Source organism: Hyperolius riggenbachi, chromosome 2, assembly GCF_040937935.1.
Source record: "Hyperolius riggenbachi isolate aHypRig1 chromosome 2, aHypRig1.pri, whole genome shotgun sequence".
In the NCBI taxonomy this organism is placed as follows: domain Eukaryota; kingdom Metazoa; phylum Chordata; class Amphibia; order Anura; family Hyperoliidae; genus Hyperolius; species Hyperolius riggenbachi.
Window position 1 is genome coordinate 227772180 of NC_090647.1, and position 22263 is coordinate 227794442.

The 22263-nt window shown below is 42.0% G+C and overlaps 2 protein-coding genes across 2 annotated transcripts in view; one reads left to right on the plus strand and one right to left on the minus strand.

Moving 5' to 3' along the window:
* Positions 1-22263, plus strand: part of RNF149 (ring finger protein 149) — a 76461-nt gene that overhangs the window by 47819 nt on the left and 6379 nt on the right. The window contains exons 3-6 of the mRNA XM_068268267.1: positions 8432-8500; positions 9902-9984; positions 12355-12451; positions 20085-20280. Coding sequence (XP_068124368.1) covers positions 8432-8500; positions 9902-9984; positions 12355-12451; positions 20085-20280 — 445 coding nt within the window. The remainder of the gene's footprint in view (positions 1-8431; positions 8501-9901; positions 9985-12354; positions 12452-20084; positions 20281-22263) is intronic.
* The window catches only part of CNOT11 (CCR4-NOT transcription complex subunit 11), a 98421-nt gene continuing 80280 nt past the window's right edge, over positions 4123-22263 (minus strand). The window contains exon 7 of the mRNA XM_068268262.1: positions 4123-4328. Within this exon, the coding sequence (XP_068124363.1) occupies positions 4161-4328 (168 nt within the window). The 3' untranslated portion in view covers positions 4123-4160. The remainder of the gene's footprint in view (positions 4329-22263) is intronic.

The window sequence follows — 22263 nt, forward strand, 5'->3', positions numbered from 1 at the left end:
TTCCCCATGTAGCCTATGGGGTGGGGGGGGGGGGGTGTAACTCCTCTTCCCTGGGCTCCAGCTGGATCACAGTGGACCATTGGCGTGGACACTACACTGTCCGCTCCTGCTGGCCACCTGATCCAGCACAAGTAGGAACCTAGCCAAATGCTTTGTGAGCAGACAAGTGTCACTTCATTGTTCAGGGTGGCTGATGAGAACACCTCTCTTGCTCTTAAACAGATAAATACTCTTCATTGCTCTCAGCATAAAGGTGCGTAGACTTGCTTGATCTTCCTGGCGTATTTGATCGAATAAGGCACTCTCGTCTGTCCACTGGCATGCTACTTTTGTGTCCTCTTTATTGCTGCCAGGGTGCCTGTGTCCCATGACCCAACTGCATGTGTGTGGTCACGTAACCTAGATGCCGCAGGGTACAAGTGTCTGGCTGCTTTGAAAATGAAATGACTGTACAGACGTGTTGAATATGCTTATGAAACTACAGCGATACTAGTCTCATTTATGTATGAGGTATCTGATGTGAGCATAACCCCGTTTGTGGAGTTTTCTCCTTTTCCTTACCATTTGGCGTGTGTTATCATGCTTCATTTTATGAAGTTACAAATGATTAGTTCCAGATTGAACAATGACCCAAAACCTATGCTGTAATGGTTAATTTATGTGCTTATAATGTAGAAGATCCTTTATAATGTAGAAGATTCACTATAGAGCAAGGTTGTTAGGGCCCGTTTCCACTATCGCGAATCCGCATGCGTTGCCCGCATGCGGATTCGCACAGCCAGTACAAGTGGATGGGACTGTTTCCACTTGTGCGTTTTCCTGCACGTTTTTCTGTGCAGAAAAAATCTGCAGGGTAGGGCCCTCAGAATTCGCCTGCATGTGGAATGCAGGCGAATCGCACGCAATGTATTTAATAGGGAAATCGCATGCGTTTTCCCCATGCGTTTTTGCCGCGATTTCGCATAGGTACCCATGTTAATTCACACAGGCAGTGACATGGTTAAAATCGCATCACCCTAACCTATGCGAAATCGCGACAAAAAACGCATGCGGAATCGCACCCGCATGCGATTTTCCTGCGGTGATTCGCCGGCGATTCCGCAAAGCTATAGTGGAAACGGGCCCTTACTATTTTACAAGTTTACATTTGATTCTTTTTATGTCACTTTAAACATTTAACAGTCTGTTACAATGTTATTTAGTGTCACAATGTTATTCTTTAGTGTCAGCTGAGAATGGCACTTAGGAGTTTTTAGTGACAGATTTACAATGTAAGCATTATAACTAAAATAATCAGCTGAACTGGAGAACGACATGCAGTCCATATAAAAGTCTGCAAATCCAGGGTTGGTTATTACTTGTGGGACACCACCTTGTTCAATCTAAACACTCAAACAGCACTGTCCACCAATAGCCATTCAATGTCATGTTCTCAAAACCCAACTAAATCCAACATTTCAGAAAGTGAAATTCTAATGGCAATCAGGATAATTGAATACAAGCAGTATGGGAGAGCAAAATGCTGGATGGAATTCCCTTTTATTCATGGGCCAGATGTGTTTAACTGTTGCACAGCTTACTTATCTTTTTTTGGATTGAGCTGCTGGGTGGATTAGTTATCTGTGTATCTGTAATTGACACTAGCCAACATGATTGATTTCTGAACATGACTTTATTGTGATTTTAGGGTTAGTGCTTTCTTTTCTCTAAAGGTGGCCATACACTGGTTGATTTGCCATCAGATTCGACCAACAGATCCCTCTCTGATTGAATCTGATCAGAGAGGGATCAATTGGCCACTTTTACTGCAAACAGATTGTGAATCGATTTCAGCCTGAAACCTATTACAATCTGTGGAGCTGACGCCCCCCCCCCCCCCCCCTCCACCTGCATACATTACCTGCTCCGGCCGGCGCGAGTGCCCGCTTTCTTCTCCGCTCCGGCTACTGAACTTCCTGTCCAGGGGAAGTTTAAACAGTAGAGGGCGCTCTACTGTTTAAACTTCCTGCTGGGACAGTAAGTTATGTGTAGCTCTGGAGCCCGAAGCGGAAAAGAAACGGTCTGGAGCCCGAAGCGGAGAAGAAGACCAGGGGACTCGCGTCGGCCTGAACAGGTAATGTATACCCGCTGTATTGCGTCGTGCATTCGAACGCCGCTAACGACGTAGCATCATTCTCTAATATTTGCAGTTTAAAAACTACACTCTGCATTTTAAACTCTGACAGAGCTACTAGCAGAGCAGAGCTAATGACCCTTAGAACTCCTCTGCAGTGGAAATCTATTAACCCTTCGCACTCTCGCATGCAAATGTTCAAACAAATGCATTCACAGATTCACTCATCCAGGAACTGTTATCCCTACAGCTAAGTTAAAAGCCGGGGTTTTAGTTCACAGAAGAATGCATTCTTATGCTTAGTCACCTATACTGCGCAGAAGTACCCAGGTAAACATAGGTGTCCTAACTCTGGCCCTGTAACATGCATAGTGCAGACATGCAAACACATTCATTGCATCAAACCTATCAATGGATTAGGAGCACACATCCTGACGTCCTCTCCTGGGACAGACAGTGCATCTTACTAATCGCACAAGGGAGCTAACGTTATGTGTCCATGTGCACCATGCACATACACCAGCATAAGCTGTGTGCATGCTGACAAACCCATACAGGGGAAGGAGGGCGTGCACTGAATTAGACCCTAGCCACAGGGGTCAGTAACAAGAAAAAAAATACATATATCCAGGCACATCGCCTCTAGTTAGGACATTTAGTTAGGCACTCCCGCATGCGAAGGGTTAATATATTTTTGCTGTTTTATAGCCACACCCCCTTCAGCACCTCCCTTTCCTTAATAACTTATTTAATGTCCTAACTAGAGGCGATGTGCCTGGATATATGTATTTTTTCCTCTGCAGTGGAATCTTATCTGAAGTTGTCTTTCACTTTGATGTACAAGTGCTTCAGAAAATGGCACTGTAGCCTACTAGTCAGAGCTCAGAGAAGCTCTTTTGCATAGAGAATAAGTGAGATTTATGCACTGGAAACAATGACTCATATCTGTGCTACTAATGTTCTATTTCTTAGCTGTACTACACATACAATTCATTATATTATAACTTTATTTTCACTTCAGATTCCCTTTTAACTCTAGTGCTAAGCCTCACCTCATAACATCATTGTACAATAAAATGACAACTTCAGATGGCACATCTGCTTCCCATCCCGTGAAACCACTCATTCAGTACAGTTAAAACTTGTCTCTGCTAACTACAATGTTACTCCTGTAAACTTGCATTACCCTGATCTTTACAAACCAGTATGAAAAGCAAGAAACTACCCTTCTGCTAAGGCCTGGTAATCATGGTTTACATCCATTCTTTGGTGCAATCACTCATTCTGACTGTCATACCAACCAGTAACGTATCAGACATGCAGTACATGTGATCCTCTGTTCCTGAGAAACATCCTGTGTACTGCCAGTTTGTGGTGTTTGTGCACACATTATTTATGATGATTTCTAGCTCTGCCGATCCCTAAACAACCTGCTGAATACTCTGTTATTTCTGATCCCTCTCTAGCACTACACCATTATGATTCTCTGACCAGCTTATCATTTTAAAGTATTTACAAGCAGGGGGAGCTCTAAATAGAAAGTAAATACTGTTCTGTTTATATGACCCAAGATGCACCTTAACCGTTACATTTTTGTAATGCCAAGCGAATGAACATTTTAAAACAAAGGGTAATTAATGTGAGAATTCACACCATGATTTCTTACTGAACCCCAGTGAGTGCATATGCATCTCAGAAAATGTTGTTCATGTTATTAATTTTCAATATCCCACCTAGTGAAACTTCTTGGAGTTTCTCTGTCCAGCAAACTTTTGCTTTACACCCTTATTTAATTCACTTTTTCTACAAGATCATTTTTCATCTTCTGTTTAAAATAACTTTTTAGCAGTCTGCAAATGAAAAGGTTTTACAAAGTACGTGAAAAAGTATTGACAATATAGTTTGGTGTGTTTTCTTGCTTGCTGGTGGCAGAAAAGACATTTTATTGATAAGGTGTGAAAATATCACCTAGGAGAAAACTTAGAAGACGTGAGTTGTATCAGGCCCAAAATGTCTTGGTTCTTTAAACCAGTCTCTTCACATTCCACTACACTCGCTCTTCCCATCCCGTTCCATCTGCTCTATAATAGATGCTTGAATAAAAATAGCCCTCACTACCTTCAATTTTGAAGGAAATGGTAGAGGCCATGTGACTGCTGCTGGTCCTAGCTTTCCTCCAATGGCAGCGCCTCTTGTATGTACGCTTACAGGACAACTATAGTGAAAAAAATAGTAACATTTTAAAATACATGCATATAAAATGTACTTTTTCTGATGTTGCTGTTGCTTACAGTAGTTGTTGAAAAGCTGATAGATTTTGGACTATTTTATCCCCTCATGGGTAAATTTCAGTATTGCCTTTATTCTCTTGAAAAACACTCCCTACAATCTATACAAAGATGCCGGTTTTCCTACTTGTTTGCACATTATTTTAACAGTTGGACTAAACAACTGTTTGTGTTTTTGCAATGAAATGCCTGAAAATCCCTTATGAGAAGGATTGGTCCAAAACCTGCCAGATTTATCAGATTTCTACTACCTCCTGTGACAGCGACATAAAGTGAAAATAATTTATAGTGCATTTTACTCTGGGAGATAGCTACCTTTTTTCTGTTCCAATATACTTTGAGAGCAAGATTGTACAAGAGTAATGTAAGTACAACAATTCAAGAATATTGTTTACATTGCATCATGTCAAAACACACAGCCAAGCAAGATGGCTAATTTTTATGTCTTTTAAGGCCCATTTACATTTGCTGATCGCAAAACGCCAGTGCTTTTGCTAGCGTTTTGATATGGCGATTTTGCGCGATTAACTGGAAAAAAATCACCATTCACACTTGGAAATTTTTTTTCAGCTGTCGCGTTTAGCGCTTCTATAGCACTGAAACACGATCGCCGGGAAATCGCCTGAAAATGGTGCAGGCTACACGTTCGTATTTAGCGGTTTTGGGTGATTTGCAGCGATTAGCGCAAATCGCCCAAGTAAGAACGGGACCATAGGATTTCATTGCTCTAGCGCTTCTAAAGAGCGCTAGCGTTTGAGCGTTTTGCCGAAATCTTGAATGGGCCCTTAGGCTTTACACCCACCTCCCCCAGTGACCAAGCTATTTTTTACAAATTAGGGCTCTGGCTTGCTACAAGAGCTTTTCTGTTGGTTGACTCTGATCGCTGCTGCAGGCAATGTTTTTTTTTTTTTTCCTTTATAGCCCCGATGTCTTTCTCCCCCGCCAGCCAGTCACAGCGATCGGCTGTTATAGGCATCAACCTATGAGAGCTGTTCACTCTCTGAGCCTCCCCAGGGGACAGCTGAGTGACACTGCTGTCCCCAGTACAGCGCTGCCATAGATCGCAGCGCTGTATAATGTAAATAGAGTGAGCTTTCAGTGTCTAACAATCTCCTAGTGGCGAATGCCACTGGGAGACTGACTGAGCGGAGCTCTGTCATTCAAGCGGAGATGCGTGCACGCTGCAAAACCCGCCCCAGGACTTGACGACAATTGGCGTTAAGCGGCCCTGGGGCTGTCGGTGGGGTGGGGGTTACCTTTTACGATTTTTCACGATGGTTTTCATGCACATTGCATTGGATGTATTATGATGCATATGTATTGCAATTCACGCTGTGTTTTTGCAATGATTGGTCACTGACTGTGCAGTATGGAAATATTTGTACGCCTTTTCCAGAAACACTTGATCCAGTGAGTTAGGCTTACACTAATTTCCTAAACCTAGAGATGTGAGCATGCCTGTACAACTGGAAGGACAAAGAGTTTACATGAAAAATGATTATGCAAAATGCAGCATCCAGATGTCTGTCCTCCCTGTCCCTCCCACCGGCTACGCTACTTCCTTCCACAAAGCTCTTCAGTAGAAAGGTTGAGGCATGCCGGCCACACCCTTAACCACATCGTTATCAAGTGGGGTGGTTATCTGTCGCTTGGCCACACCTCCCCCTTCCAGATGACGGCGTGCCTCTGCTTCATTGAAACCTCATTTTCAATATTAGCGGTCATCACTTATGACTAGAGAGAGGCGATAATGTAATGAAACATGAAGCTGGAAAGGGGCTTTAATGTGAAAGATATATGGAGGCTGCCATATTTATTTTAAACCACACCATCTGGCTTGCTGGTCCTCTGCCTCTAATGCTTTTAGCCACAGACTGTGAACAAGCAATACAGATCAAAGGTTCCTGACAAAAATCTGACAAGATAACTGCATGCTTGTCTCAGGTGTGTGATTCAGACACTACTGCAGCCAAATAGATCACAGGACTGAAAGACAACTAGTATTGTTTATAAGGAAATAAATATGGCAACCATCATATCACTCTCACGTCGTGCTCCCTTTCAAGAGTAACTGTTAGGCTACAGAAGCTAATTTAAACCTCTGTTCTCCTGTGTTAAACAGTTTAGAAGGAAGCCAAAAATGCAATACTGAAGTTAAAAATCTCTTACTTTGTTGTTGGCTAAATAGCAATCCTCTTTACTCCCAAGCTCCTAAGGAGGCAGCCTAACAGATAATGCAGAGCATGCTGGGGCTGCTTCTTCTCCCTACTGCCCCCCCCCCTTCATTTCCCTATCCCGCCCTCCCCTCCCCCCTTCATTTCCCTATCCCGCCCTAAGGCTGCATTCACAGTGGGACATTACAGGCTCATGTTACAGCAGCAGCCCAACTCACAGCACTGAAAAATCAATGTGCTGTTCACAGTGCACATGTTGTGTTAGAGTATACTGCACAAGTCTGCTATTGTTCCTAGCCACATGGCTAATTAATATTCACTGCACAGTAGTGTTGTCCGGATCATGAACTATTCGGATCTTTGATCCGGATCTTTTTTGTGAGTCGAATCATCTGAGATTCGGTTCACAGTGGATGTCAGGAAGAAACAGTTACTGCAGCTTCTCTCACTCTGCTGCAAATGATTCAAAGATTTGGTTCAATGATCCGATTCGAATCATTGAAAAGATCAGGACTTCCCAGTATAGAACTAAACCGGCTAAACGGCTCACCTCTGTTCATCTGACAGCCTCCCCAGGACGATTGCCCGCACCCCCCCCCCCCCGGCAGCATGATACCCCCCTCTGCTCAACTCTTGCTGAGTGACATACAATATGCCCGTCAGACCAGAGACTAGTGGCATAGTCTGAGGGCTTGAACTTGGGAGGGCTAAAGGATCATCAATCAGGAAGCAGGGTAAGGGAGGATAATACATCACAATTGGCTTCATAGAAGACAGTCAAACATGGAACCTGCCATGAGCGGTCAGGAGCATCAATCTCTGCAAATACTATGTAAAAATTCTGTGAAATCCAAACGTGAACAGTGTAATGCATATGTAATGTAAGTACAGCCAATTTTTAGCTACTGATGTGTTTTTTTTTTCTCTCTGAGACCCTATACCTAACAGCTCCTCTTTAACATTAATCTACTTGAAATGCAGTACTTGAATATTTTCAGAGTAAGCGTACAACACTGTGAAATTACAGTAGTTAGAGCCTTTCACCAGTCAACACCTATGTCGGTCTCGGTCATGACCCCAAAGTGTTATTAAACACACTGATGTACATGTGTAATGGGTAAAACAAGGAATTGCCAGTTTCCATGTAAAGTGCATTATAAAATCAGATATTTAATTCAGTCAGAAAAGAAAAGTTGTTGAATATCTTATGAAGCATTTGTTTGCTGTGCCAGTGCAAGGACAACACTGGGCCATGTATTGTATGCGCCAAACTAGAAATAATAATTGCACAAAACTGTAATATAAAATGTCAGTGTAAAATAAGTTAGTAGACAAGCTTGCACAAAACATGCATATAGTGAATGGGGCCGAATATAAATCGATGAACCTTTTGGTTGTGACTGATGCATGTTTCTTACTCATAAGCTGTATTGGCATCAATGGTCACCTCTGTAAATTGGATGGAGCAGTTAAACCCTATATCGGTACTTGATGTGGTAATTTTGAATTTTCACAGGACAAGTACAACACTGAAATTACTTTTAGGTTGCATTCACAGTGGGACGTTATGGTCGCGCTTTATAAAGTCTTATAACACAGCTTACTGCAATGCTAATCCTATGGGCCGATCACAGTGCGGTGTTAAAGTCGCATTAAAAAATATAGCGTTGTGGTAACTCACTGCTTGCAGTGCGTTACCTCTTAACGCAGACGTGTTGCGACTTTAACGTCGCATTAAAACGCAATGTCCCACTGTGACTACAGCCTTATTGTTTATATTCAAGCTGTGCTAGCAATGTTGTTTAATGCTAAAACATGGTGCCTTACATAAATTATTTTTTTTTCTACTTTTGCAGGCAATCCGTAAAGAAACCAAAAAAGCAATTGGCCAGCTTCAGTTGCACAGGGTGAAGAGAGGAGAAAAGGTAAATTACACTTTGTGCTGTTAAATCTTTTTCTTTAAGATGAAAAAGCTTCAGACTAAATTTTAAAGGAATCTGAGCACTAAATTAAATGTAAAAAGAAAATCTCCCGGGTGAGAGATGTACTTTTATTGGGCTCTATTCACAAAAACTTCTCATAAATTACTTATCGCCTAATTGTTAAATAACCTTCCAGCACATTTACAAGCAAAATAATCGCTCAAAGTAAGATATTCCTGATTAACTTCATTTCAATATTACTATTCGTACCTTAATTATATTTTTGCTATTTAGAAGCTTAAAATGTAACATAAGGTAAAAACAGAGGAAAACGGGTGAAAAAGCTTTGTTAATAATGCCCAATATTGAAGGACTAATTCTCCCGGCATGCATTGCGGCAGACGGGAACATGCAAAATTGCCACGGGTGCTTTAAACTGAGGCACCTGCAGTTGTAGCTGAAGGATGAATGCATGCAGGGCTAGGGAGCAGTCCCTCGGAAGCAAGTCACGTTTGTCACCCCCACAATGGTGTTTAGTGGAGCTATGACCAGCTATGTATTTGTAGTCCGCTAAAGACATCAGATCTGTAGTATGACCTTCACATTGCTAACGTCTTGCCTGCTTTAAAGCCCTAGTTCGCCTTCCCATATCTTTCATGTTGGTGAAGCTGAATGTAGAACTTTACTATTTCTCACATACTCTGTTTGATTTGGTTGTTCCAGGGCAATTTTATTTGGAAAAGTCGATCTTGTGATCTAGAGATGCCTCCAGCAAGCATGGTGCTGGCAGTAAAGTGTCTGTTCCCAGCTAGAGCTCTGCTGCTGAGAACTGAATGCTTTGTGGCCTGCACTGCAGCTACAGCAGATTCTTATTAATAGATATTGTTGGTGCTAAGGTGCAGGCCACAGAGTTGCTAGGACCTTTCTAAAAGCCAGAGCAATTAGTAAAGTCAGACCCTTCAGGACAAGCTAAATAAACAGCACAATACTTAAGTCCAACAGGTTGATGGAAGATGCATACTGTACATTGATTTAGTTTAATACCGCTTGCAGAACCTATTAAGATGTTACCTTATGTAAGTATTGATTGAGAAAGTTTTCCTCCTTTTGCGTGGAGTTAAGGCAGCTATATGTGTATCTCCACAATCCATTAAACTGAATTATGTATTGTATATTGTTTTCCAGTGCTGCTGCTGGTCTGACTTAAGCAGGTCTCCTGTATTGGAGAAGCACGGCTGTCTCCAGCTGTTGTCATGAAGGGCTTGTCCTCAGAAATATTTGCAATGTGATCTGTGCAGGATGTGACTCACTCTGCTAAATTCTTTCACTTGTTGCTGTGTGTTTGATGATTTGACATGTTATTATTGAATCTGCCCTATACACTGTTCTCTCCTCTCATCTTAGGGAATCGATATAGAGGCAGACAATTGTGCAGTATGTATAGAAAACTACAAACCCAAAGATGTTGTGCGCATCCTCCCTTGCAAGTATGTATTACACCTCTCATTTCTTGTACCTTTTTTTTTATTTTTTTTTATTATAATAAATACCACTGGCGAGTCCTATTATATATTTAGTAGTTCAGAACATTTGGCTCATCTGATTAGAAACCATGACCATTAGCATAGACTGTTGGAAAAATAATCAATCCTGTTGGAAATAATCAATTAGGCCCATCTATCTGACAGGACTTATTTAGACAGTTGAGTTGGCCGGTTAGCTAGAGGGATTCTTTAAAACGAGAGATGATTAATGAAATGTTAATTATTTTGAGTTGGTAAAAACCTTGCTAATTTTTATGCTAATGTTTGGAGTTTGACTATTTAAAATAACCAGCTTCTGCGGTTGATTGGTCCAGTTCCAAATGCCATAAACTTGCAAGACATTAAATCAAACTTGTATCAACTTTACAAGCATCTCATTTGTCATCTCCTTTTTAAATGAATGCAGAAACAAACTGTTTAGAAAGTATGAAGTACAAGTTAATGCTTGATCCAGTGTCTCTTCACGGAGTTCTTCTTTAAATGTTGCTGTCATAAGCTCCATATTTGGTGCTGATGAGTCAGTAGGCGTGGCTTCTTTTTTTGTAGGGGCAGGTTTCCATTAGTGCAGGTCGTCCATCTCTGGGACAGACTCCGGCACTTGATTACGCATCAGAATCCCTGTAGCCGTATGCATAGCTATGGGCATTCAGACATGTCCAGAATTCTGAAGCAGTGCATCAGAATTTTCCCATGCGCATGAACAGTCTATTGATTTCAATAGGTACAGATTCCGGATCCGCATTCGTGTGGGTGAAATAGGGCGGGTGGGCCCTTGAAATCACACCACAAATTGGGTACAAGCTCGGGTACATGAAGATGGCTGGAAGGGCTGCTTCACACTGAATCTATTTGCAGTCAGCGTTAATTCAGAGCACAAGTGATGCACAGCACGGGTGAAGGACAGTTCCATGGTGCCCGTGTGTCCTTTTACATTTTAACAAAAAAAAATTTTTTGCAACATATTTTTGCATGCATGACATACAAAAGCACATAAACTTCGCTTCTAAATGAGAAGCTCAGAACAAGTGATCAGTTAAATGTATTTTAATGTTTTGGTTTTTTTTGTGTTTTTTTCCGCTGTCGGTGTAAACCGGCCCTGAATCTTTTCATATACATATTGCATTGGAATAAGATCGAAACCAGACACTGCTGGAAAGTCTCAATCCATGTTAGAAGTGCAATGTGAAATATTCAGTGAAGCATACCGTACATTGAATGTATGCTTCACTGTGCCTGTAAACAAGCATGTTGCCCAATAAACGCACAGCACGCTGTCCGGTTCTCTGATGGAACCCACCGCACATAATGTGGACATACCATAGAATTACAATAGCATCACATTGGGTTTATAATGTCCCAACGCAACATAACACAACAGACCGCGTGTGAAAGGACCTTTACAGAATTCTGTGAAGGGGAGGGGGATCTTGCAGGTGAGCGCTTGTTGCCTGTTTTCACAATCTGAATAGGATTTAAAGAAATGAAGAAGAGTTCTGTCTGGCACTGCAGTAAGCATCTTTTTATTCATGCGATGCATAGTTTATTGCATGTAGAAAGGAATGGTATGTTGTACATCAAACTTAGATCCTACCATGCAACTGAGTGAAGGTGAGTCCTGAGGACTAGACGGGAACATGACCACTGGGTAAGCCTCAGAAGAAACGGCCGTCAGGCTCTCGTCTAGTGCCCAGCACCCTATGTTATCCCCTTCACTCACTTGCATGGTAGGATCAAAGTTTGATATACAGTATACCATTCCTATCTGCATTCAATGAACTATGCATCACATGAATACATAGATGCACACTGCAGTGCCAGACTGAACAACGCTTCATTTCTTTGAATGCTCTCTGGTCTGTTAGTTCCAGAGCATGCTGGGGAAGTGAAGATTGCTTTGGTGAGATGTAATACCCCCTAGAAATCTAGTGCCAACATTTTCATGCTTTACAACTTTACACAATCTGAAGGGGAGGGACAGACTAACCAGCAAGCTCATGGTGACCCAGAACTCATTGGGGTGTGTAAGGGACTACAATGGTCCTAAAAGCCCCCTTACTAAGATGTTAAGAAAAACAAAAGTTTGCTTTCCTAAAACAGAAAGAATTTGCGATAATTCAGGTTGGAGTGAGCTCGAGATGTCTCCCAGGCACCACTGCTGAATATATGCAAATTAACCATTGTACCCTGAAGGGGAGGGGGGAGTAACTCCACCATCTGGTACCTTCTGTGAGTGCGATATCTGTAGTTTCTGCTGTTGAAAATGAAGTATTCCCTTCTTCATATGACTTACTCAGCATCTTTCCTTTTTTTCAGGCATATTTTCCACAGGCTTTGTATAGATCCTTGGCTGCTGGAACACAGAACATGCCCTATGTGTAAACTAGATGTTATTAAAGCTCTTGGAATTCTGGTGAGTGCTTTACTTGGAGAGCATATAGTAGAAATTGATAAGCTGTGTGTTTGAGAATACAACGATGTAGTCAGATATATCAGTGGCACCATGAATTCATGATTTACGGGGGCATCCAGGCCCATCTCACACTGGCAGATGCAGGCTGTAAATCTGGCCATCAGCTGTTCTGGTGTACCATCAGCCAGACGCTGGGAAGTGCTTGGTACAGGCATATGGAAGGTTTCTGTCTCATGGAGACACCACTGAATATGGCTGCTGCCGTGTTCAGGTGTAGCATGTGATGGGTTTTTGTTGCCTGCTAACCACACCAATTGTTAAAGCATTCAGGGGCTGGTAGAACAGAGTCTGAACTGCCCAACAAATGCACAGTTCAGCAATCTGTATGAAAAAGTCCATATTAAAAAAAGTGCATATTTTCAAAACATCAGTGTGTAATGTGTAACAGCCTTTTTCCTCTGCGAATCACAATTGCGCTACAATTCTGATCTCTATTTACAACAGTTTAAAATTACAATTTCCCTTGCTTGGCATTGTGTTTTTGCACCATCCTCAATATGTGTGCCGCAATTACATTTTTCAGCAGATGGAGTGGGGCTTCATGCCGCATGGGGAAATTGCATGAAATTAAGGTCTGCATTTTGGTGCACTCTCTTGTAAAAATTGCAAAGCTTGAACTGGTATAGTTGCTTACCTTGCAGGAGGTGTGGAAGTGGGAATGTATATCATACTTAACATCTATGGCAGTGTTCACTAGATTGTATTCATAAAATCTGTTGTATTTGTGTCCTATCCATCACTTCCACTCAACTAGGTATCTAGACTGTGATGTACCGTATATACTCGAATACAAGACGACCTCGTGTATAAGTCGACCCCAATATTTGAAACACTTAAGCCAGGAATAAAAGAAATCCGTTATACTTGCCTGGGGCTTCTACCAGCCCCTTGCAGCCCTCGCAGTCACTCATGGGGCCTCCGGTCCCCAGCTGCCAGCTAGTTTTGTTTTCGCTGACAGGGAGTCGGCGGGCTTCCTGCCCCTGCGCCGGTCTGGCCACGCGTATCTTTCTCCATTTTCCCATCCTCTAGCTTCCTGCGCAGGACGCTATTGCGGACGGGAACGTGAAGAAAAATACTCATGGCCAGGCCTGTCAGCGAAAACGTAACTAGCTGGTGGGGGACTGGAGGCTTCGTGAGTGACTGCAAGGGCATGGGACAGCTGGAGGGGGCTAATAAAAGCCCCAGGAAAGTAACTGACTTTTTTTTTTTTTCTTATTTTTTTCCTGGCTTAAGTGTACCTTTAAGATGAATTTTTTTTTTTATTGACTCAAGTATAAGTCTACCCAGCAAAGTCAATGGCTGCACTTGGGGATTAGGAAGAATTAACACCTGCACTTGGGGCCCAGGAGGGGTTAATGATTGCACTACATACAGTATTGCAGACATTAACCCCTCCTGTCTCTTTATCAAGGACAACTCACCCTGGAAATGCCTTGTTTGAGCTCCTTCCATCAAGTAAACATTTTAGATCAATCCGCACACACACAAACAGACTGAAAGACAGCTTTTTCCCATCCGCCGTAAACTTGATGAACTCTAAATCCTCTCTGAAATTAACACTGTGTACAAATTGTTTAAACATCTGTAATACCTAGCATACTTGTATAATTTCTTCTCTTCCTTGTTACTATCACTATGTTCCCTATATGCACCGTGGGGTTGTCATGAAAAGTAATTTCATTGTGTTACACAATGACAATAAAGTGAATTGAATTTAGTGCAGCCAATAACTCCTCCAGGCCCCAAGTGCAGCAATTATTCACTCCTTTATGCAGCCCAGTATTCCCCCCACCCCTTTCCTTGTTTAAGGAAATGCCAAGTAAGGCCTGGTGCACACCAAAAAACGCTAGCAGATCCGCAAAATGCTAGCAGATTTTGAAACGCTTTTTCTTCTTTTTCTGCAGCGTTTCAGCTAGCGTTTTGCGGTTTTGTCTAGCGGTTTTGGTGTAGTAGATTTCATGTATTACAGTAAAGCTGTTACTGAACAGCTACTGTAACAAAAAACGCCTGGCAAACCGCTCTGAAGTGCCGTTTTTCAGAGCGGTTTGCGGTTTTCCTATACTTAACATTGAGGCAGAAACGCAGCCGCAATCCAAAATCTGCAGCAGCCCGGGAGTATGCGTTTCTGCAAAACGCCTCCCGCTCTGGTGTGCACCAGCCCATTGAAATACATTACCCTAGCGGATCCGCACCCGCAAGCAGATTGCAAACCGCAGCGGAAACGCTCCGGTGTGCACTAGGCCTAAGAACTGGTCTTAACACAATTATCAAGAAAGTGTCAATGGCTGCAAATGGGAATGTCACTAATAGTACACACATTACTCAGTGTGCTCAGTGTTGACCGTGACTCATGTATAAGTCGACCCCCTATACTTTGATATAGTGAGTCAGACCTAAATTTCTAGACTTATAATCGAGTATATACATTTGTGCACCAGATGCCTGTAGGAGCTGGAAGTGATTGGAATAACCCAAGCTCAAAAGGTAAGTTTAGGTGACACTGTTCTCATCACTAGTGATTTTATATGAAGTGTATGTATGTATATATATATATATATATATATATATATATATATATATATAGATATAGATATAGAGATAGAGATAGAGATAGATATAGAGATAGATATAGATATAGATATAGATATAGATATAGATATAGATATAGATATAGATATAGATATAGATATAGATATAGATATAGATATAGATATAGATATAGATATAGATATAGATATAGATATAGATATAGATATAGATATAGATATATATATATATATAGATATATATATATATATATAGATATAGATATATAGATATAGATATATAGATATATAGATATAGATATAGATATAGATATAGATATAGATATAGATATAGATATAGATATAGATATATAGATATATATAGATATATATAGATATATATAGATATATATAGATATATATAGATATATATAGATATATATAGATATATATAGATATATATAGATATATAATTTTTTTTTTTTTTTTTTTTTTTTTTTAAAGCCTACTTGGGTGCACACTTTTTTTCTTTCCCTAAGTGTAAGCCCTTTCCCCCACAGACTTAACACACTGACCTTGCATAGAGAACTTGGTCTTATTTAAAACTTGAGGTTTTTGTTCTTTTCGTCTTTTGGCACCTCCGTGCTACCTAAAATGTTTTTCTAAAAGACTATTTTTGTGTCCGTAACACAATGTACGTGCCGAATGTAGATCACATCTGTAATTTGCACTTCCACAATCTTCACCACAAGAATGATTACACAGTAATTTGTCAGTTCCAATTGCCATCTGATGGTTCTTTCTCCATTTGTCTTCCGGAAAGGAGAGCAAGAGGGCCTGTGGTGTAATGGAGCTTGTGATGATAGAAAAATGAGGTCTGATCTCAATAAAATCCCTGGTTGATTGCTTCCAGGTAAAGTGACTGGCATCTGTGTGGATGAATTGAATTAGGTAGCTGTAGTTAAGGAACTCTTTTGAAGTGCGATTTTGCGATGGGATTAAATGAGGTAATTCATGCTCGGGATACTCGTTGCGCCCATCTTACCTCTGAAGAGAGTCAGCTCATTTTTCAGCAAGGGCTTTGTGTCTTGCCCTCAAGCAATAGCCGCCACACAGCAATTTATTAGATGCCGGTCTTCTCCCGCTGTGATCGCAAGGTCACATTCTAACAGCAAAATGGGATAGACGCTTGTAAGGAAAGCCACAATACCTACCAGGCCTCTAAATATGTTTTCATACAATATTTCTCATCTGAAAGAAAACCAAAGTATATACTACTATGCTGATAATATAGTGCAGTTCAGCTGTCCACCGTATAAAGCAAGCCATACACACATCGGTTTTCCTGCTCTGATTCGATCACTCTGCTCGATTGTATCGGAAATCTATAACACAGTACGCCTCATTGATAGTAATTTTGATCTATTTTTGCTTCAAATAAATTGAAAAGTTTGATCAAAAGCGGGCAGGGCTGTGGAGTCAGTACAAAAATCTTCGGACTCCAACTCCGGGTACCCAAAATGGTTTCGACTCCGACTCCTTCGTCTAATACTTACCAGGGCTGTGGATTTTATACAAAATCATCAGACTCAGACTCCTCAGTTTATGATATATCCAACTCCGGGTACGCAAAATTGCTCCAACGCCACAGCCTTGGAAGCAGGGGAGCAGCGTCGGGTCACTGGAACAGTCTTTGGCAGAGATGCACACTCTCTGGGGGCATTCATGTTGCACTCATGTATATTATAAACTGTGACACAGTCCTGGACTCAGAATGCAGAGGCACTAAACACCATAAGGGGGAGGGGTGTAGATAGTGGAGGGTGGACAGGCTTCTTCTTTCTGTCTGATGAAACATTGTTTTCTGGGTAAAGCTAGTCACTTTAAACTTTTCTGACGCACAACCAGATGTCATTAGTGATGACTAATAGCCTTTCAGCATCAGAAGTTCACAAGTCTGGATCTGTTTTAAAGTCACTAAAAATGAAAGACTGAATGTGTCTAAAATTGAAGCTCAGCGTTGTTGCTGAGTATATTGAGCTTATAAATACATAATGTGGTAGAGAATGCTGTTCTCATGCACTTCTTCTATGTAGAGGCTTCAGTACAGAGCATATCCAGATTTTTTTTTTTTTTTCACAGCACTACTGCCTCTCAGTTTTATGTCCCTTCCCTAGTCTGTCTTGGGCTTTTTTTTTTTTTTTTATGGATGGTAGGGAATCATTTAAACGATAAGTATGTTTTTGGTATGTGAGAGTAATCCCATGCGAGTATGACAAAAGTAATTCCTTTCGAACGAATTCCTGTTGAATGAGCAGCCATTTCCATGATAACACCACTTCGACCTGCCGACGCCTATCGGCGTTAGGCGGTCGTTAAGTGGTTAAACTGAACACTACTCCAATACATATTTTATCTTTTTAAGTTTGGAAGCACACCATCGATTTATACCCCCTGAATTGCAGTCAGCCCGGTGACTTATTTTTTATTATTCATTGTGGAGCCTCTGGCATTCTGCATGGATTCAGCTCCAAAACTACTGTATGCCTGCATCACACCAAACTGACTCCTACAAGTGTTGAATTGTATTTGGTTTGGTTCCAGTACACATGGTTGTGGTAGTCCAGGATTGTTTCGAATGTTCTATGATTAGCTTTACAGCTTTTGCTGATATTTGGAAAAATGTGAAACCTTTTGGCTGAACCACATATTTGCTACGTATGCTAATGGGTTAATGTTGTGTGCATGTCCTGTGACACAGTGAATAGAAAATATTTATTTACTTTGTCTGAAATGCTGGTAGACGGGAGGTATGTTGCACCCAGGATCCGACGCTACATGCAGTAGCAGCTCCAGAGTTTGTGTGGCTTGGTTATATGAATAGCTAAGTCTCACTTTTGGGCTGGAGCTGACCAGAAGCAGAGGATGGAAGCTTCCTCGTCCTATCCTGGGTGGCATTGCACTCCGGGATTTACCTGAACTTCTCAGCTCCACAGCTGACAAATAAGATGTGATCACTTCCTGGTTGGGAGTGAGTGTGTGAGCAGCATGGCTACTAGTCAGAGACTCTGACAAAAACTGCTGTTTGAGGCCCAGTGCACACCGAGCGGTTTTTGGAGCGATCCGCCGGCAGCATCCGCCTCTAAAAACGCTTGTCTAATGTATTGCAATGGGATGGTGCACACCGGCGGTTTTTGCCAAGCCGCAAACGCGCCTCCTGCTGCGCGTTTGCGGTTTTCGGAAGCGTTCCGTCCTCAATGTAAAGTATAGGAAAAACGCAAACCGCTCTGAAAAACGCTAGTTCAGAGCGGTTTGCCAGGCATTTTTGTTACAGTAGCTGTTCAGTAACAGCTTTTACTGTAACAATGTGTAATCTGCTACACAAAAACGCACGCAAAACCGCTAGGTATGTTTAGAAAACCTCTCTGAACATACCTAGAATCGCTCTGAAATCAGCTCCCAAAACCGCTAGCGTATTGCGGATCTGCTAGCGGTTTTGGTGTGCACTGGGCCTGAAATCCAGAATTGTGCTGCTCAAAGGCTGCCACCTTTCATGTGGACTTTGGGATTGAAATTGCTGTTTGATATCACACTGCATATTAAAGGACACCAGAGACGGCAATGGCTAAAGATTTGATACTCACCCAGGGCTTCCTCCAGCCCCGTAAGGCCACATACAGACATCAGACCATAGTCTTTGGAAAATGAAAGATCACAGACCAATCTTACCACCCTTCCTGTAGTATAAGAGCCATACTCTACACAGTCTTTTCTATGGAGGTGAACTCCACACCAGGAAAAAAAAATCTCTGCAGGCTGCTGCACACACAGATGCTGTACAGACACAAAAGATCAGTATCTGCAAAAGATCTGTTTCTGCCAAAAATTCATTCCTGCAAATTGCAATGATAGTCTATGAGATCTGCAGATCATCATACACACATGATTTAACTGACATTCATCTGCAGATCAGATCCACCAGGATGGATTTTCAGATCTGCAGATCTGCAGATGAATGTCAGTTAAATCATGTGTGTATGATGATCTGCAGATCTCATAGACTATCATTGCAATTTGCAGGAATGGATTTTTGGTAGGAACAGATCTTTTGCAGATACTGATCTTTTGTGTCTGTACAGCATCTGTGTGTGCAGCATCTTGCAAAGATTTTTTCCTGATGTGGAGTTCAGCTCCATAGAAAAGACTGAGTAGAGTATGGTTCTTATACTACATGAAGGGTGGTAAGATTGGTCTGTGATCTTTCATTTTCCAAAGACTATGGTCTGATGTCTGTATGTGGCCTAAGGACTTGAGTCCCTCGTCAATCAGCCCCGGTAACTGGCTCAGTCGGGGTCTTCTGCGCATGTGCAGGAGGTTCGCACATACGCAGAAGACCCCGACTGACGAGACTGAGCCAGTTACCGGGGCTGATTGCAGCTGAACAGGGGAGGACGGGGAGGGACTGGAGGAAGCCTGGGGTAGTTATCAACTCTTAAGCTATCGCCGTCTCTGGTACACTTTAAGGCTTGCTTTGCTATGGACTTCCTGTGTTAAAATTGTTTGTGTCACTTTGCTGTGGAATAAAACACGTTTTGCACCTTGAAACAGTGATGGAGCCTGTTTCATTGTCTGCCAAGCCTACCATTTGATGCTAGTACCTCACAGCCCCCATTAGCAAAATTTTTGTTCACTTCCTGTTTTTTGAACATCTCGCTCTACCAACTTTGATAGTCCTGGGGGCAGGAAACGAGACGGCAAGGAAAACTTGGTATGAGTTTAACTGTTCTTTACTTACACACAGTATTCTTGACTGTTTAATCTCACACTGAAGATATTTAATTTTAAGTCTCAAAATCAGAGCACAGCTATAAAAGTCTACTCCATCAAACCTAAAATGAGACCTTTCCAGGAATTGGGTTTTAATTACGCAGAACCTTTCTTTGTAGCTCACATAAATTTATTTTTCTAGCCGCAGAATTGCAAGTTACTGTTAACTATGAGCTTGAAGTTACTGTAGCTGGCTTTATAACTCTATCAAAATCTTGCAGGTGGATTCTGAAGACCCACAGGAGATCCCTGTACCTGAATCTGTTGCTGGCAGCAGCCTCTCTGTGGGGACTTTGAGTTTTGCCCAAGAGGAGACCAGAAGTGAAGTAAACAACCTGCCTACTTCTTCAACAGGCAACACTTTAGAGCAGTGCAGTAGTTCCAAGGAGGACGCAGGGGAGACCACAGCATTGCTTGGTGAGTGTTTTCTCTTTGCCAGTTTGTCCATCGTCATACAAGCACAACACTTGGTCTCGCCTACTAAGCTGTATAAGTTATCCACTGCCTAGTCTGGTGATCAGAACTTCAATGTTTATTATTCTTCAAACGGGCATTGACAAATGACTGTTTCATAAGCTTTGCTTTTTTTTTTTTTTTCTTCTTTGGTCAGGGATGCCAACCTCCAGTCTTTCAAAGCTGAGGTCCTTACATTTTTAAGATTTTTTAAATAAAAATAAAGGATTAAAAAAGCTGGGTTTCCCAACCCTGTCCTCAAAGCTTACCAACTTGTTTTGCAGGAAACTGAACATAGAGCGGTGTACTCTCTCTTTCGCAGATGGGGTAATGTGTGCCTTTAAACATGCACTGTTGCTGGGCTTTAAGGACTGGTTTGGGAAGCACTACTTTAGGCCTGATGCACGCTGGCTGTGTTTTGTGCTGCATTTTGTGTTAACTCATTCCCTTTTTTAAAACCAATTGCAGCAAAATTAATTGTGGTGACTGTACTGCGATTCAAGTGAATGAGAATCAAAACACAGCCAGTGTGCCTCAGCCCTTAAGGGTACTTTCACACTAAGCAAATCAAAAAAGACCGGCACCTCTGTCTGTAGTTCTAGCTTTTTAATAGTACCCAGTGGCAGCAGTGACCGACTGCTGTTTCGGTTCACAAAACCTTTATCAAACTGCTCGTAGCCATAAATTAAGTGAAAAACACACACCTTTAAATACACCCACCTGGGCGGGGTCCTAGAGCGGGCCTGATGGGAGACTGTCGCCCTTAATATTCAAATCCCAAACGGGGCGGTGATATACATATTCAGCCAGGCAGTAACAAATGGCAGGTAAATGTGGTAGGCCGCCCCCTCGGCAGGAGGAGTGGTGGTGATGGCAAGCCGAGATGCGCCGTCCAATTAGCCTCCCCTTCAATGCGCATGCAGATGCGCCCACCGCTCAGGTAGCTTCCGGGTCAATGACCACAAAGCGCTGAGCGTGATGGCGTCATGAGGGGCCTTCGTGGCAGCAGGCGGCGCATGCGGTCCAATAAAAGCACTTGACGGCTGTAATATATATCTCTCCACAAGATGGCACATGCTGGTAAATTGATGCGATCAAAAGGTTGCATCTATGGCAAAAAAAAAAATTAATGTAAAAGGGGTAAACCCTTTCTACATAAGAAAGCATGTGCAATTGGTGCGACTATAAAGTCGCATGCGATGCTAAAAAAAAAAAAAAAAAAAAAAAATTGCGAAGAAAAGGGAGGGGCAAAACTTGTAAGGTTATCCTACCTGGTCCGCCGATAGGTCACATAAAAGCATAGATCTAAAATAAAGTGCATCAGACATAGGCAATCCCTTAAAGTCACAGAGTCACATCATATACAAAAACTCAAATCGAAATCCCGATTCAGACCTCCTATCCCACAAGTGTTGAGCTTCCTGATCCAAAAGGCTTCTTTTTTAAGTAGGGCCCTATCTCTATTGGATCCCCTCCATGTGTCTAGGATTCCATCAATCTCCATTACCCTCAGCTGTGAAAGAGTGTTTATGCAAGTGGAAATGTTCCACAACCGCTAGCATGCAACCCGGATTGCGAATTTTGGACTTATGCGACGAAAAACGTTCTTGTAGATTTTGTGTGGTCTTCCCTATATAGGCAAGACCACACGGGCGCACCAGTGTGAAAGCGCCATTGGAATATAATTAGATCGTGCTGCGCTGAAATTATATTGTGTGTTGTGCTGCAACAAACGTAGTGTGAAAGGACTCTAAAGCGTATCCGGTATGGGGGAAAAGAAAAAGTTTAAATACTTGCTGCAGAAGTAGGAATCCTCCGACAGCCCGCCTCTCCAGTGCAGAGTACCTCTAAACCTATTTGCTTTAGGTACACAGATGGAAAAAGATGTACACAGGCAGCTTGTTCTACTGGGCATGCGTGGACCTTACTCAGATGCATGCACTCATC